The sequence below is a fragment of the Macrobrachium nipponense genome, chromosome 2 (assembly GCF_015104395.2).
Source record: "Macrobrachium nipponense isolate FS-2020 chromosome 2, ASM1510439v2, whole genome shotgun sequence".
Lineage (NCBI taxonomy): Eukaryota > Metazoa > Arthropoda > Malacostraca > Decapoda > Palaemonidae > Macrobrachium > Macrobrachium nipponense.
Window position 1 is genome coordinate 21152272 of NC_087201.1, and position 14787 is coordinate 21167058.

At 41.2% G+C, this 14787-nt stretch overlaps 1 protein-coding gene across 1 annotated transcript in view; it reads right to left on the reverse strand.

The window, feature by feature from the left end:
- Positions 1-807: 807 nt before the first annotated feature.
- The window catches only part of LOC135220476 (A-kinase anchor protein 9-like), a 465336-nt gene continuing 451356 nt past the window's right edge, over positions 808-14787 (reverse strand). The window contains 1 exon segment of the mRNA XM_064257603.1: positions 808-2151. Within this exon segment, the coding sequence (XP_064113673.1) occupies positions 2055-2151 (97 nt within the window). The 3' untranslated portion in view covers positions 808-2054.

Genomic DNA, 14787 nt, shown 5'->3' on the forward strand with positions numbered 1-14787 from the left:
GTATTGTTATCTAGTACCACTGAGTACCATTTCTAGGTTGTTCTCATAGGGCTCTCATCAGATTGGTTCTTGAATGATACGTGAAAACAGGAACAATGGAAAGTTAAACGAGTTGGAAATGACCAAGATACTATGAAATAATGTAATAACTATTATTTACATGTGAAAATTTGTGAGATCTTTAATAGACTTTGCAGTAAAAAAAGCCATGCATGGAGGTACTTCCTACTATTTCTTGAGTGTACTGTTAAACATATTACAGGTTCTTTAAAACTTATTTATGTTCAAGAAACACTGTTCTCTGCTTTCTACATTTCATGTTATCTTTGACTTCCAAGCATAGGTGCTCAAATTCTCTTAGTCCTACTCTAAAATTTAACATTAATTTAAAATCAAACCTTTTAGGAATGCTGAGGCAGAGACAAAGAAATGTAACTCAGTGGCCTGGTTAAACCTTATAATCATTACTATTATTGGAACAAAACTTATGCTTACGAGGACATTTGCAGAATCAAGACTTTTTACAATATAGCATTACAAACAACAGCCATATATCTATATTAAACCTTTGAGAGTCCAATGATATCTTGTAAATTCCATTACTTTAGTTTCCAATAACGTCATCCTTTGAAAATAACAACATTGAATATTTGACATTGAGTAGCACTGGTGGGGGATAGTGTAATTATTTTCAATGGAAGTAGATGCTGTCCTGGCCAAATTATCATTAATCCAGTCCATAATAGAAAATCATGACAATTTTTGCCTACTCTTATTATTCTTATATATGCAATAACACCATTCTGATTTAATTTTATGGTTTTATTTTTTTTTCATGGGAACCAAAGTGAAAACAAATTATAATAATCTTGAAAATGACATCAAGACAAGCATTCTAACATGTACAGTAAATCAAATTTATAGCAAACATTAAAAGACAATTATTTCTAACCACATAAGTAGTAGGCCAGAACCATGTTTTCTACCTCGGATGAATTTGGACCAGCTCAAAAATCCCAAAGGGTTAAGTTTATTCAAATATAACATTACCTTGAAAGTCAACAAGCCCATACAACTGAATGACAGACAATGGATACAACACAATAATCTTGAAAGAAATGATAATGATAATCTTTCAACATAAAATTCATAATAAAAATGAGCATGATGCACATTTACCATGACAAAAGGTTACAAAAATTCACAACTGACCCTTATTGGTGTAGATTTCACTCATAATTAGCTGGACCTGAAGGGTGCAAGAGATAAGCATCTTTACATACTAACCTTACAATCTGAGCTCAAATCATTGGATTTGTATCACTCCAGACAACAAAACCAATTAAATAAATTACGTACTTGTGTCCTTTTCCATGCCTTTAGACCTATGCACGTAGAATAACAGTCAAAACCTGACAGTGCAACCTAAACTAAGGAAAAACTATTCTTGCATCCAATAAATCATATCATTACAGCTGGACTAAACATTACACAAAAACACAAGCCTTTAAATGGAAGCTCAAGAAGCCTTCAGATGAGGTTTCCATAAAAACACATTAAACATTAGCAAAAACGGTAAAACAGACAAAAAGAAAAGGGTGACCCTAACTGAAATATATATATAAAAAAACACTCTTCAACTTTAATATCTAAGGAACTGGTTTTCAGATAATGTAGTCACTCTATAACACTTATCATTTTGAACTAAAGAAACATTTTGATTAAGAGCCCAATGAATTTTCTATATCTGATGCGATGATAAAATATATAGTAAAAAAATCAAACTGTAACAACATACCATTAATGTTAATTTTCTACTGCTAATGCACAATAATTTGACATCAGTAAAGGTTTACAAAACCCCAACAATGACCAATAATTGCCCTTTAACTTAGCTTGGTGAAAGCCACTGAATGAGTAAATAATTAAATCTGGATTGAGTAGTAACTGCGATATCTGGTTCACAAAAAAATCCTAATACAATCTATATTCTGTGTAGTTCAATATAAATAGCTGTCCAACAAAAACAACAACTTCAATTGCTTAATATGACATCACTTTTTAACATTTAATCCTAGCTGAGAGTGGATGCTGTCTAGTCGTTCTATATACTTGTCATATTCTCTTGACTCTTGATCAACAATGAAAGGCCTGTAAATATAGGAAAAAAGTACATTACATTATAGGAAAAAAGTACATTGCATTATAGAAAAAAAGTACATCACACTTCCGTATCATTATTAACAAAAATACTCTCATGGGGAAGACAAAATAAATAAAAGTTTCTTTAACGTACTGCAGATCTTCAAGAACTTAATGATAGGATAGTCTGAAAACTGAAAAGAATGACAAACCTTACGTAATACTACAAAAAAATTTATATATTTGCTGTTTATTAATTAGGACATTTGTATAAATTTAACTGTTATTGTCGATCTACATTTTCTGCAAACAGATAATCCTGTAGAATATTCGTCAAATATTCCTGGGTCAAACAGGTGTGCCCATACTTTAATGAGACTATATTTTTTTTTATAAACAGACTGCCACACTCCAATGGTGAGTTTGATCTTTTGATTTTTTTTCCAAGATCCATTATTACATACCTTCCATTTACCAAAAATCATGGGGCTTACAAATGTCACTCTTAACTACTGACACTTGATTTAGTCATAGTTTAGTTGTAGCTTTGGTAGCTTTATTGGCATTGTCATATCCCTTAAGGTCCACATGAGTATGGGTGCAACAGATGTCATCATTTACACCTTTGTACAAGAAAACTTGGGACAATAATTTAGAAGAGATTCTATAACACCTCTAGTATCACTGAAAAATATCAAATTTTTCTAGGACAATTTGTATTTTTCATAGCTACAAACCTGAGGTCTTAACAATAGGATAATTTCTAGTGGCTAGCTGGATCTGGTTAAAAAGCAGATGAAAGCAAGGAATCTTGTGATACCTGGCAACACATGCGTAGATTGGGTGAAGCGTGGTCAACCACCACTCATCTACGCCAGTCTTTCCCAACTCAGGATGACTTAACAAATAGAGGGGCGACTAGAGGTGGGCAGTATAACGTTAAGACCCCAGGTTTGTAGCTATGAAAAATACAAATTGTCCTAGAAAATTTGTCATTTGTTCATACGCGAACAAACCCTCGGTCTTAACAATAGGACAGACTCATACTTGGAGGGAGGTATAAGACATCCTAGACCAGCTGGGGCCCTACCCACCAGTCCAGCTCTCAAAAGAAATAGTTCTTGGAGAGGGACTGAGGGCCGTTGAGAAGCTAGAAAACTAATATCTAACCACTCAGAACCTGAGTGACGTACAATGATATATGGGATAACCATTGTATAGGGAATCAAAGAGAAACTTTGACTGTCCAATAACAAACCAAGATATTAGGGTTTGTAGTGCTTCCGACTCCTCCTTGCCCAGGAGCAGAGCCTATGCTACCAAATAGTGGGTAAGATATTGAATATTGCACAACCACACTACCTGTATCAGACCAGTCCACCAAATGAAGCGTCTATTCCTTAAACCGCCCGAAGGAAGAAGGAAAGGTACAAGAGAAAGAAGGAGACCAGCCAACTCACTCTCGTTCCTTTAAACCAAGGGGCAGAGGTCAAGGGAGCCGTCAGTAGGTAGGGCGCCTCCCCCTCTCCTGCGCCACGGGGGTGGGGGGGTGCCTGGCAGGCCACTGGGCCAAGTGGCAGAGTTACAGGGTGGAGAAGTGGGTGGTAGATGTCCTTCGGGTGGGATACCTGTTACCATTCGACTTCTCTCCTCCTATGTCGGACAAGCCTCAGCTCAGGAAGACGTATCCCCCAGATTCTCTGAAGTTCTTGGCTTTTCGGGAAAAATGCAGAAGATGCTGGACAAGGATGCGATAGCAGAAGTAGTGCGTCCGTCCCCAGGGTTTTACAGTCACATCTTCTTGGTGCCCAAGGCGTCGGGAGGATGGAGGCCTGTGATCGACTTATCCACCTTGAATCGCTTCATCAGGAAGACACAGTTCAAGATGGAGACCCCGTGCTCGGTGTTGGCAGCTATGAGGGAAGGTGACTTTATGCTGTCGATAGACTTGAGGGACGCATACTTCCAAATCCCTGTTCATCCCACATCCAGGAAGTTCCTTCGCTTCTCTCTGGCGGACAAGATCTTCAAGTTCAAAGTCTTGTGCTTCAGGCTGACGACAGCCTTTCAAGTGTTCACAAGGGTCTTCTCTCTCGTGTCAAGTTGGGCCCATGCACAGGGGATCTGTTTGCTGAAGTACCTCGACGATTAGTTGATCTTGGCAGTTTCCAGGAAGAAGCTGCTGCAAGACAGGGATCGTCTTCTTCGGTTCTGTCTGGACCTGGGCATATTAGTCAACCAGGAAAAGTCGAACCTCGTCCCCACTCAAAGGATTCTCTACCTGGGCATGGTCATCGATACGACAGTGGCAAGAGTTTTCCCGTCGGATCAGAGATTGTAGAAGTTGCAGGCTGTAGCACGCAACTTCCTGTCAAAGCCGCATCAGTCAGCTCATCAGTGGCAGGTTCTTCTGGGAGTGCTATCTCCCTTGGAGAAGCTGGTCCCTCATGGGCGTCTTCATCTTCTGTCTCTGCAATGGAGACTGGGGGAATTTTGGTCTCCGGCGGGGGACTCTCCCCTGTTTATGGTTCCACTGTCTTTGGAAGTGAGAGAAGACCTTCGTTGGTGGTTGGATGACCAGAAACTATTGAAGGGCGTCCCTCTGCGTTCTCTCCCTCCGGACTTCCTTCTGCTCTTGGATGCCTCCCTTGCAGGTTGGGGTACGCACTTAGGCAGCCTCATCGCTTCAGGCGTTTGGGGTTTGGAGGACAAGCAGCAACATATCAACGGCTTGGAGTTGAAGGCGGCTTTCCTGGGTCTGGAGGAGTTTCGGGGGATGGTAGAGGGGTCACTGTAGTTCTCATGTCGGACAAAACCACAGTGGTAGCCTATGTGAACAAACAGGGAGGCCTGGTTTCTCAGCAACTTCACGCCTTGACCGTCGAGCTTCACCATTGGGCAATCAGCAATTCGGTAGAGCTCTCAGCCAGGTATATCCCAGGGAAACAGAACGTGGTCGCAGACAAACTCAGTCGCCGGGATCAGATCCTAGGCACAGAGTGGTCCCTTCATCAAGTGGTGGCAGACAAGCTTTTCCAGATTTGGGGGAGACCCATGCTGGACCTTTTCACGACACGCTACAACTGGAAGCTGGAGGTGTTCTGTTCAGTGGTTCCAGATCCCTTAGCATTGGCAGAAGATGCATTCCAACATCCCTGGGACAACCATGGAGATGGAAAGTCTGGTGCAGCGGGCTTTCGAGCTGCTTACCGCAGCCCAAGCTGCAAAACTCTCCTCTCCCCAGTCAGCCAACAGCCTACAGCAGGAGGACACAGTTGGTGCAGCATACCCGCGATCACCGAAGCCCCTCCCAAACGTTGGGTGGTGCCGCTTCCACCTCCAGTTTGGCAGCAAGGCACAGATGTGAGAGTACCCTTGCTCCTTCTGCCCTTCAACAAATGGCGGAGGCAGCGCCCAAAACAAGCCCCCATGGTAGCAGCAGTAACGAAGTCCCAACTCAGGGGCTTCTATGTCCAGGACAGCATCTCCAGCCTCAGGATGCTGGTTGACACTGGTGCCATGCAGTCGGTGTTCCCTTTATCTGCAGAGGGTCGCAGTCGTGCCCCCAATGACCCAACTGTCCTCCTAGCTGCAAACAGGAAGCCCATCCGCACCCATGGTACCAGGGCCCAAACCATCGCGTTTCTGGGCTGGACCTACACCTGGCCCTTCGTCCTTGCCGACATACGGACCCCTATCCTGGGGGCGGACTTCTTGCCCACCATGGAGTTTTGGTGGACGTTGCCCACCAGAGCCTTCTTGATACTGAGATCTGCCTCTCCCGCCCACTCGCCAGAGGTCCCAGGGCGCCCACCATCTGCTCCGTCCTTCCCCACCACAGATACGCCTCCCTTCTCCAGAAGTTTCCAGACGTCTTCCGCCCCGAGCTTCGCCAGGTGGCTGGGGCCGCACCCAAGCATTGTCTTCCAACATATTGAGACCAAGGCCCCACCGACACATGCCAAGTTCCGCTGCTTCCTGCTGAAGCTCCTCCAAAAAGCCAAGACCACGCTTAAAGAAATGGAGAAGATGGGGATCTGTAGAAAGGCAGCAAGTCCGTGGGTCTCCCCCCTCCACTTGGTGAAGAAGGCAGATGGTACATGGAGGCCCTGTGGTGACTACTGGTGCCTGAACCTCGTCACCACGCCCGACAGCTACCCCCTGCCAAACATGCAGGACCTCACCGGGCCTCTCCACGGTGGCAAGGTCTTCTCCAAGATCATCATATTTTCAAGTCCCTGTCCATCCCGATGATATTCCTAAGACGGCAATCATCACACCCTCAGATCCTTCGTGTTCGCCTTCTCCACCTTCGGCCTGCGGAACGCTGGGCCCACCTTTCAACACCTCATGGACAGCATCCTTGGTGACTTACCCTTCTGCGTCTGCTATGTGGATGATATTCTTATCTTTTCTGGATTGCCAGAGGAGCACCTGAACCACTTCCCGGCTGTCCTCAAGTGCCTACTGGAGAACAGACTTGTCTTCCATTTTGACAAATGCATCTTCTGCCCCCAAGAAGGTGGACTTCCTCGACCACGAAATTACAGTAGCAGGAGTTTGTCCCATGGTGTCAAAGGTGGCTGCAGTGGAGAAGTTCCCGACACCAACGACCGTCAAGGCCCTCCAAGAATTCATCGGGATGGTGAATTATTACCGAAGGTTCGTCCCGGACATCGCCCACACCATGTGCCCTTTGACTGAGGTCCTAAAGGGCAAACATAAGAAGATGACATGGGGAGAAGACCAGCAGCTTGCTTCACCCGAACCAAATCTTCCCTCAGCAAGGCCACCACCCTAGCTCACCAGGACCCCGACGCTCCCCTGACACTCACCACCAATGCCAGCAACAGCGCGTGTGGAGCCATCCTGGAACAGCTGGTCAACAGAGTCCCCACACTGCTAGCCTTTTTTTAAGCACGAAGCTCAAACCAGCTGAGACTCGCTACAGCACACTCAACCTCGAGCTCCTTGCTGTCTACCAGGCCAACCACCACTTCAAATATTTTCTGGAGGGCGTCCCCTTCACCATAAAGACGGACCACTAGCCACTGGTCCACACCTTCATCAAGGTAGGTGACGCCTGGTCTGCCAGGCAGCAATGTCTTCTCATGGCCTTCTCCGAGTTCGGGTGCTCCATCGAGTAGGTCCCCGGCAGAAGAAATCCCGTAGCTGACGCCCTCTTGAGGGTTGAGATCAACTCCCTTCCCCTCGGTGTCGCCTACGAAGACCTAGCGCATGAAGAAGCCTCCAACCCCGAAGCATCAGCCTACCAGACCTACATCACCGCCCTTCACTGGGAGGACAACCCCTTCAGCCCCTCCAGGAAGACGCCCATCTGCCATACAAGCACAGGACCCTCGTCCCCTGATACCCACCTCCCGCAGGAAACAGGTGTTCGATGTCATTCAAGGCCTCTTGCACCTGTCGCCCCGCACGACAACCAGGCTCCTGACAGAGAAGTTCGTGTGGCCCAGCATCAGGAAGGACGGTCGGGAGTGGGCCAGAAACTGGAACTCGTGCTAGAGTAGCAAGACGGGAAGGCACACTGAATTGGGTATAGGCTCTTTTCCCAACCCAGGCGAAGATTCGGACACTCCACATAAACGTCGTCAGGCCTCTTCCTCCATCCGATGGTGCCAGATACCTCCTGACAGTGATTGACCAGTCTACCAGGTGGCCCGAGGCCACCCCGATGTCAGAAGCTACAGCAGATGCCTGTGCCGTAACCCTCCTGACCAGCTGGATCAGCCGCTTCGGAGTGCCCGACGACATCACGACGGACCAAGGACCGGCCTTCACGTCAGAGCTTTGGTCTTCCTTGGCAGGCCTGATGGGGACCAAGTACCACACCACAACCAATGGCATGGTGGAGAGGGTCCACAGTTCCCTCACGGCTTCCTTAATGGCATGCTGTCAGGGCCCTGATTGGAAGGCACAGCTTCCATGGGTCCTCCTCGGTCTCCGCACCGCCCCAAGAGCCAAAAGCGACCCTTCCCCAACAGAGAAGGTGTATGGGGAGACCCTGACAGTGCCAGGCAAATTCTTCCCTGCCGACAGTGATGATCCTGACATTCCCCTGGCTAGACTGTGTGCGGCCGCCCAGCCGAGAGACATATGTCGACAGAACAAAGCAGTTCCGCCTGCAAGCCCTAGACTACTGCAGGTTTGTCTTCATGAGGAACAATGCTGCCAGCCCGCCCTTGATGAGGCCTTACCGGGGTATGTCCAGAGGAGAAGGCATTCCTCATGTCAATCGGCGGCCACTAGGACTGGGTCTCGATAGATCGCCACAAGCCCCCCATCATCCCCGACGAAGACGACTATGCTGAAGGCCCTCGCAAACCTTGATGCCACTGGTTCCTGACAGTGCCCCTAAACGTCGTCGAGGCCGCCCAAGGAAAGCAGTTGAACCCCCAGGCCCACTACCAGTGGCGGCATCCTGCTTTCCGGCCATCAAAGATGACGAGGACACAAGACGCCCCTCAACCTAGGGAATCCCGAACCTGAGGACTTCTTCAGCTCCCCGTAAGATTCTGTTAGTCATCCAACAATTCTACGTAATCATTGTCTTGGGTGGGGGAGTATTTGTAAGGATGACATTCAGGTGAGTGTTTGTCCTTTCATTGTAAAAATATGAAAATATGTATATCCATATGTACTCTCTTTTCTTCCAGGAACTGAAATGTATAGCATTTTGTGCCTTTTCTTTTGATGTATATATCACATATGAATTTTATAATTACAGTTATATTATTTTTATTTGAAAATATTAATAAACATATTATACATACAAGTACCATAAAAATTCTCATCTCAGTAAGAGAGAGAGAGAGAGAGAGAGAGAGAGAGAGAGAGAGAGAGAGAGAGAGAGAGAGAGAGAGAGAGAGAGAGAATTACATGAACATTAGTTGGCAACACACTCCCCCTCCTGTCACATTACTTGACATATTTGACAGCTCTGGACCTCAGCTTAGTACCTGGATCTAAAAAGAAAGATGAGGAGTAGAATGGATTTTCCTTCATTCTTGCATAATCTAAAATCCTACTGATTCACTGTAGTATTTTCTTTAATGAATTGATATATTGCTGCTTACATTAATATTAATATTTGAAAATTAGTAAATAATTTATTTAACTGCAAAAAATATAATTGAGAGAGAGAGAGAGAGAGAGAGAGAGAGAGAGAGAGAGAGAGAGAGAGAGAGAGAGAGAGAGAGAGAGCCTATTATTTTTATTATTTGATATAATTTAATCTTCTTAAACTTACTAATACAGTATTAATCTATATTAATATTTGAAAATTAGCAAATAATTTTTTGTACCATAAAAATGTATTTAGTTATGAAAATAACATCATAGTACACTAATTAGTGGATATTTATCATCTGAAAAACCTGCAAATATGCAAATTCCCCACAAATAATGGGTAGATATGGGCCAAAGAAAAGCGGTGAGTCCGCGATTCTTAAGAACGCGAATATGTGGGGTTAACTGCTTAAATGTTCCATTGAATACTACAGAAAATAGGAGTATGTACTTTGCAAAATAATTTCTTTTCCACAAGAGGAATGTTGTATTTGAAAACTATGGAAAAGTTACATTTACATTAAATACCCCAATTCAAGTGATGAAAAATAATAAAAAAAGAGTAGCAAAGAATGGAAGATTCAAAATCCCACTGTTGTAGTCTTGCAAAAAGGAGGAAGGCCCTTTGCCCAGTGTTGCAGTCCCACAAAAGGGGGGAAGGCTACTGTGCCCAGTGATGTGGTCACGCAACAGTAATTTTTTTTTGCTGCATGTGGTAGAGTCTGGAATACTTAACCAAATAAGTTTTAAAAGCCATTTATAGTCTATTTACACCCTAAAACACAATAAGTAAATTACAAATTATCTGAAAAACCTTCATTTTCTCAAGGCAGAAGTGGGTTAAGTATCGGGAATTCTAAACCTCAACGGCTTTACAATACCATAAAATGGATTAGTGACTTCAACTACAGAGGAAATACATGACTGGAAGAGAGGCCCAAGTGACTGCATCAGTAAGTTAACACCTTATGAGTAAAGTCACATAGCTGATCCATGAGGTCCATACATGTGTCACATGAAGACAGGGAAGAAAAAGAAGGGGTAGAAAGAAATTGGAGTAGTAAAAGGATAGATAAAGGAGTGCTGAGAGAATTAATGGTAGGAAAGGGAAAGGAAGAGACACAAGTTTAAATGGAAACTACCCTGAAGCAAGATTAAATAGGTGTGAAATTCTACAGCACTTCATTGATAAAAGTCTGTCACCTCATGGCCAGGCAAGATGAAAAAAGAAATAGATCGAATAAAGAAAATGAGATTATACAGACCACTCTTTTGCAATGAATCTGCTCCGAGTTTTAGTAAGAAAATGTGATAAGAGTTCATTTCTGCACAGGCTAAAGAAGAAACTGAGTTACTAAGTCAAACCCATTCCCCCCTAATGTGTATTGATAACTCTGTGAGAATGATCAGGGATGCCTGATACACTACCGAATTAGACTGGCTCAAGGCATACTGGTATACACCTGTGGTAAATGCAAAAGATTTTATGCATTTCTGCTAGTATATGTGCATGTTATTCCATTGACGTACGTTTCTTTTCCGATGAGCCAACCTTACAGAGTACCCATTCAGGGGGTTACGCTACAATATATTTAGCCAAAATAGTAGCAGTTTTGGGTCTTTTTGTCCTCAAGATATAATTGATCTTTATTGAAAATAATAACATTTGTTTTCACCTAAATGTTATAGCTGTTAGCGCTCCACTCTTCAGGGTGGAAAAATAATGAAAAATGCATGATTAATTCATTAAAATGGCCAACAATGAGGTTTATTACTATCAATTACAACATTTAAAGGCATATAAGATTCTGGCATATTACATGCACTCCTATTTCAACTGCATATATTAAGAGAAAATTTTATAGAAAACTGTTGTTTTTCTTACTGTATCCAATTATATTGCATCTATTATTACTATCTAAAACATGAATATTGAGATCATGTGTTACTTGCATTCTGGTGTTTACATTCTCAAAATCATTAGCTGACTGAGTTTTAACCATCATCATTGCCATATGTTGCCAATTGATAGCTGAATGAGCACTGCTGACATCCTTAATGTGGTTATTGTTGCTAAATGGACATTATTAGGAGATACATTTGTTTTACAATCAACAAAGCTTAATTTAGTTTATAAATGCAGCATACTATAATGAAGATGTGTTTTTGCCAGTATCATATATTGCCTTTGCCTATGTTCCAAAAAGTTTTGCAATTTGTCCATTATTCATTTTCCCAGCCATAGCTACAACCTGCAGCTTAAAGTTGGCAGTATACTTTATCAAGACCTCCACTGCATGAAGATACATACAAATTTATTTATATTTACAAATGGAACACAGCTGAGAATTAGCAAGATTTCAATAAGTCAACAACTGTAAAACAACTCTTAATAGATGGGTGATAGTTACAGTAACTAACATTGGCAAACAGCTGTTTCTTGATTCATTTTATGTCTGTGCTTGCTGCTGTTTATGCTATTCTTTTGCACGAAATAGTGAGTGGTTGTTAATTACAAGAAAGAGTAAAGAATTATTTGACAAGCCATAAGTATGTTAAGTCTGGTTAAATGTGTGATGATTCTCATTTAATCTATTAAAGGTTTGCTTCTAGGCCTATTAACCCTCTTACGCCGACTGGACATATTTTACGTCGACATTTTTTGTCTCCTGTGTGCCGACTGGACGTATTTTACGTCAACTTACAAAAGTTTTTTTTTAAATTTGCGGAAAAATACTTATAGGCCTACCAGCCTAAAACTTTTGAATCACGCGCCTTGGGGGATGCTGGGAGTTCACGGATCAAGGTGTTGTTTTGTTTACAATCGTTACGCAGGCGAGCAAGCGCGAATTTCTTTCTTAGCCGCATAAAAATAAGTATTCTGTGACACAGATGCTCTCGTAAATCTATTTCGTCACTTTGACATAATTTTTGTATCATTGTAAATTAGCCGTTACATGAAGTATTATATATGAAAATGTGCGCATTTTTATGTAGAATACAACAATAAAATACTCATGATTGTAACTTTTATCAGTTTTGAGATATTTTCATATAAATAACGATAATTGCCAAAATTTCAACCTTCGGTCAACTTTGACTCTACCGAAATGGTCGAAAAACGCAATTGTAAGCTAAAACGCTTATATTTTAGTAATATTCAATCATTTACCTTAATTTTGCAACTAATTGGAAGTCTCTAGCACAATATTTCGATTTATGGTGAATTTATGAAAAAAACTTTTTCCATACGTCCGCGCGGTAACTCTTCCGAAAAAATCATACATGCGATTGTGGTAATGTTTGCACCATTTTAAAATTAGCCGTTATATAAAGTTTTATATATGGAAATGTGCGCAATTTCATGCACTATACAACTAAAAACCACCCATGGTTGTAGCTTTTATCAGTTTTGAGATATTTTCATATAAATAACGATAATTGCCAAAATATCAACCTTCGGTCAACTTTGACTCTACCGAAATGGTCGAAAAACGCAATTGTAAGCTAAAACTCTTATATTCTAGTAATATTCAAGTATTTACCTTCATTTTGCAACAAATTGGAAGTCTCTAGCACAATATTTTGATTTATGGTGAATTTATGAAAAAAATAACATTTTCCTTACGTCCGCGCGGTAACTCTTCCGAAAAAATCATATGTGCGATTGTGGTAATGTTTGCACCATTTTAAATTAGCCGTTACATAAAGTTTTATATATGAAAATGTGCGCAATATCATGTAGAATACAACAAAAAATAATTGAAGGTTGTAGCTTTTCTCATTTTTGAAATATTTGCATATAAATCACGATAAATAGAAAAAAAACCACGTTCGGTCAACTTTGACTCTACCGAAATGGTCGAAAAACGCAATTGTAAGCTAAAACTCTTATAGTCTAGTAATATTCAGTCATTTATCTTCATCTTGAAACAAATTCGAAGTCTCTAGCAAAATATTTAGATTTATGGTGAATTTTAAAAAAATCTTTCCTTCCTTCCGCGCGCGGCTGATTCTCTGCCACAAATCTCAAATCTCCGAAATACGTACGTCCCATTCTCGGAATATTTGCTCCATTTCATATTAGGCATTTCATAGAGTTTTATATATGAAAATGTGCGCAATTTCATGTAGATTAATACAAAAAATATTTGAAGGTTGTAGCTTTTCTTATTTCCAAAATAAATGCATATAAAAAATATATATATAAAAAAATTCGACATTCGGTCAACTTTAACTCGTGAGATATGGTCGAAAACTGCAATTGTAAGCTAATACTCTTACAGTATAGTAATATTCAATCATTTTTCTTCATTTTGAAAGAAATTGGAAGTCTCTAGGACAATATTTAGATTTATGGTGAATTTTTGAAAAAAATATTTGTTTACGTCCGCTCGTTACGAATTCATACATTATTTTGTGATAATATTTTCTCCGTGTTGCTTTTATCGTTTTACAATGTGTTATATACCATAATGATCGCAATTTAGTGTACATTACAACGAAAAAAAAGTAACTTGTTACCTTTAACCGTTTTGTGCACAACGCGATTTGAATACAATTATATATGAAATTTCGTTTTTGTGCTATCATATATCGCATTATTTATATATGATAATGATAATTTTTTTCATTTCTGATGGTTGCATACTAAACTTCAGCCAATGACAAAAAAAGGAGCCAAAAATTAACTCTTAATCTTGAAAACTAAGCACACTGTGATTTTTTGAAAAAAATATTTTTTCCGCTTCCGCGCTCACTCCGAAACCCCTCCAGCACACGGGAGACAATTTTTTATTTACCGCTACGGCGTAAGAGGGTTAATTATTCAAATATCTAATTTGCAAGTAATATGCATAAGCAATGAAATATACCAAACTGAGTACAATGCAGTGTATAATCAGCTGGTACCTATGAACAATGCTGGTACTTTGCCATACTGTGCTCCCACACTTCTTTGCAGGGATAGGTTCCAGAATCCACTGTGGAAAGGCAAAACTGGCAAAAATGCAAAATCCCCTCTAAAAATGCTTATAACTGCTCATATATCTACCAAAAACCCTGTACCCCTTAAATTAAAATACTTATTATGACTGCCTATTTTGACAGTTCCCTGCTAAATTTAATAACAGAAAAAAAGCAAATTAGTGATAATTTTAGAGATATGGTCCTTAAAAAAATGAAAAAATGGTGAAGTTGCCATGTTTGAGTGGAAGATACGCTCCACAAAAATCTGTGATAGAGTGAAGCATGAAAAAGTGTGGTCCATTGTAATTACTTTCACAGTATCAATAATGATGATAATGTTGTTCACATAAATAACTATATTATGGAGTCGGGCTAGGTTCAACTAACCACCTGGAGTAAAATAAGTCTCCAGTAGTGATTGTCAGGAATAACTGACACTTTGGGAGGCCTCACTTTCTCTAACAATTATTTGCTCAGCCTGTGTAGTTTTCCAGGCTTTACGAGTGTTTAGCAACTTAGCATTCAAATTTCCCATAAGATCTGAACTGTTTGACATGTAATGTCTGAGCCTTAGAGTTAATAATTTTG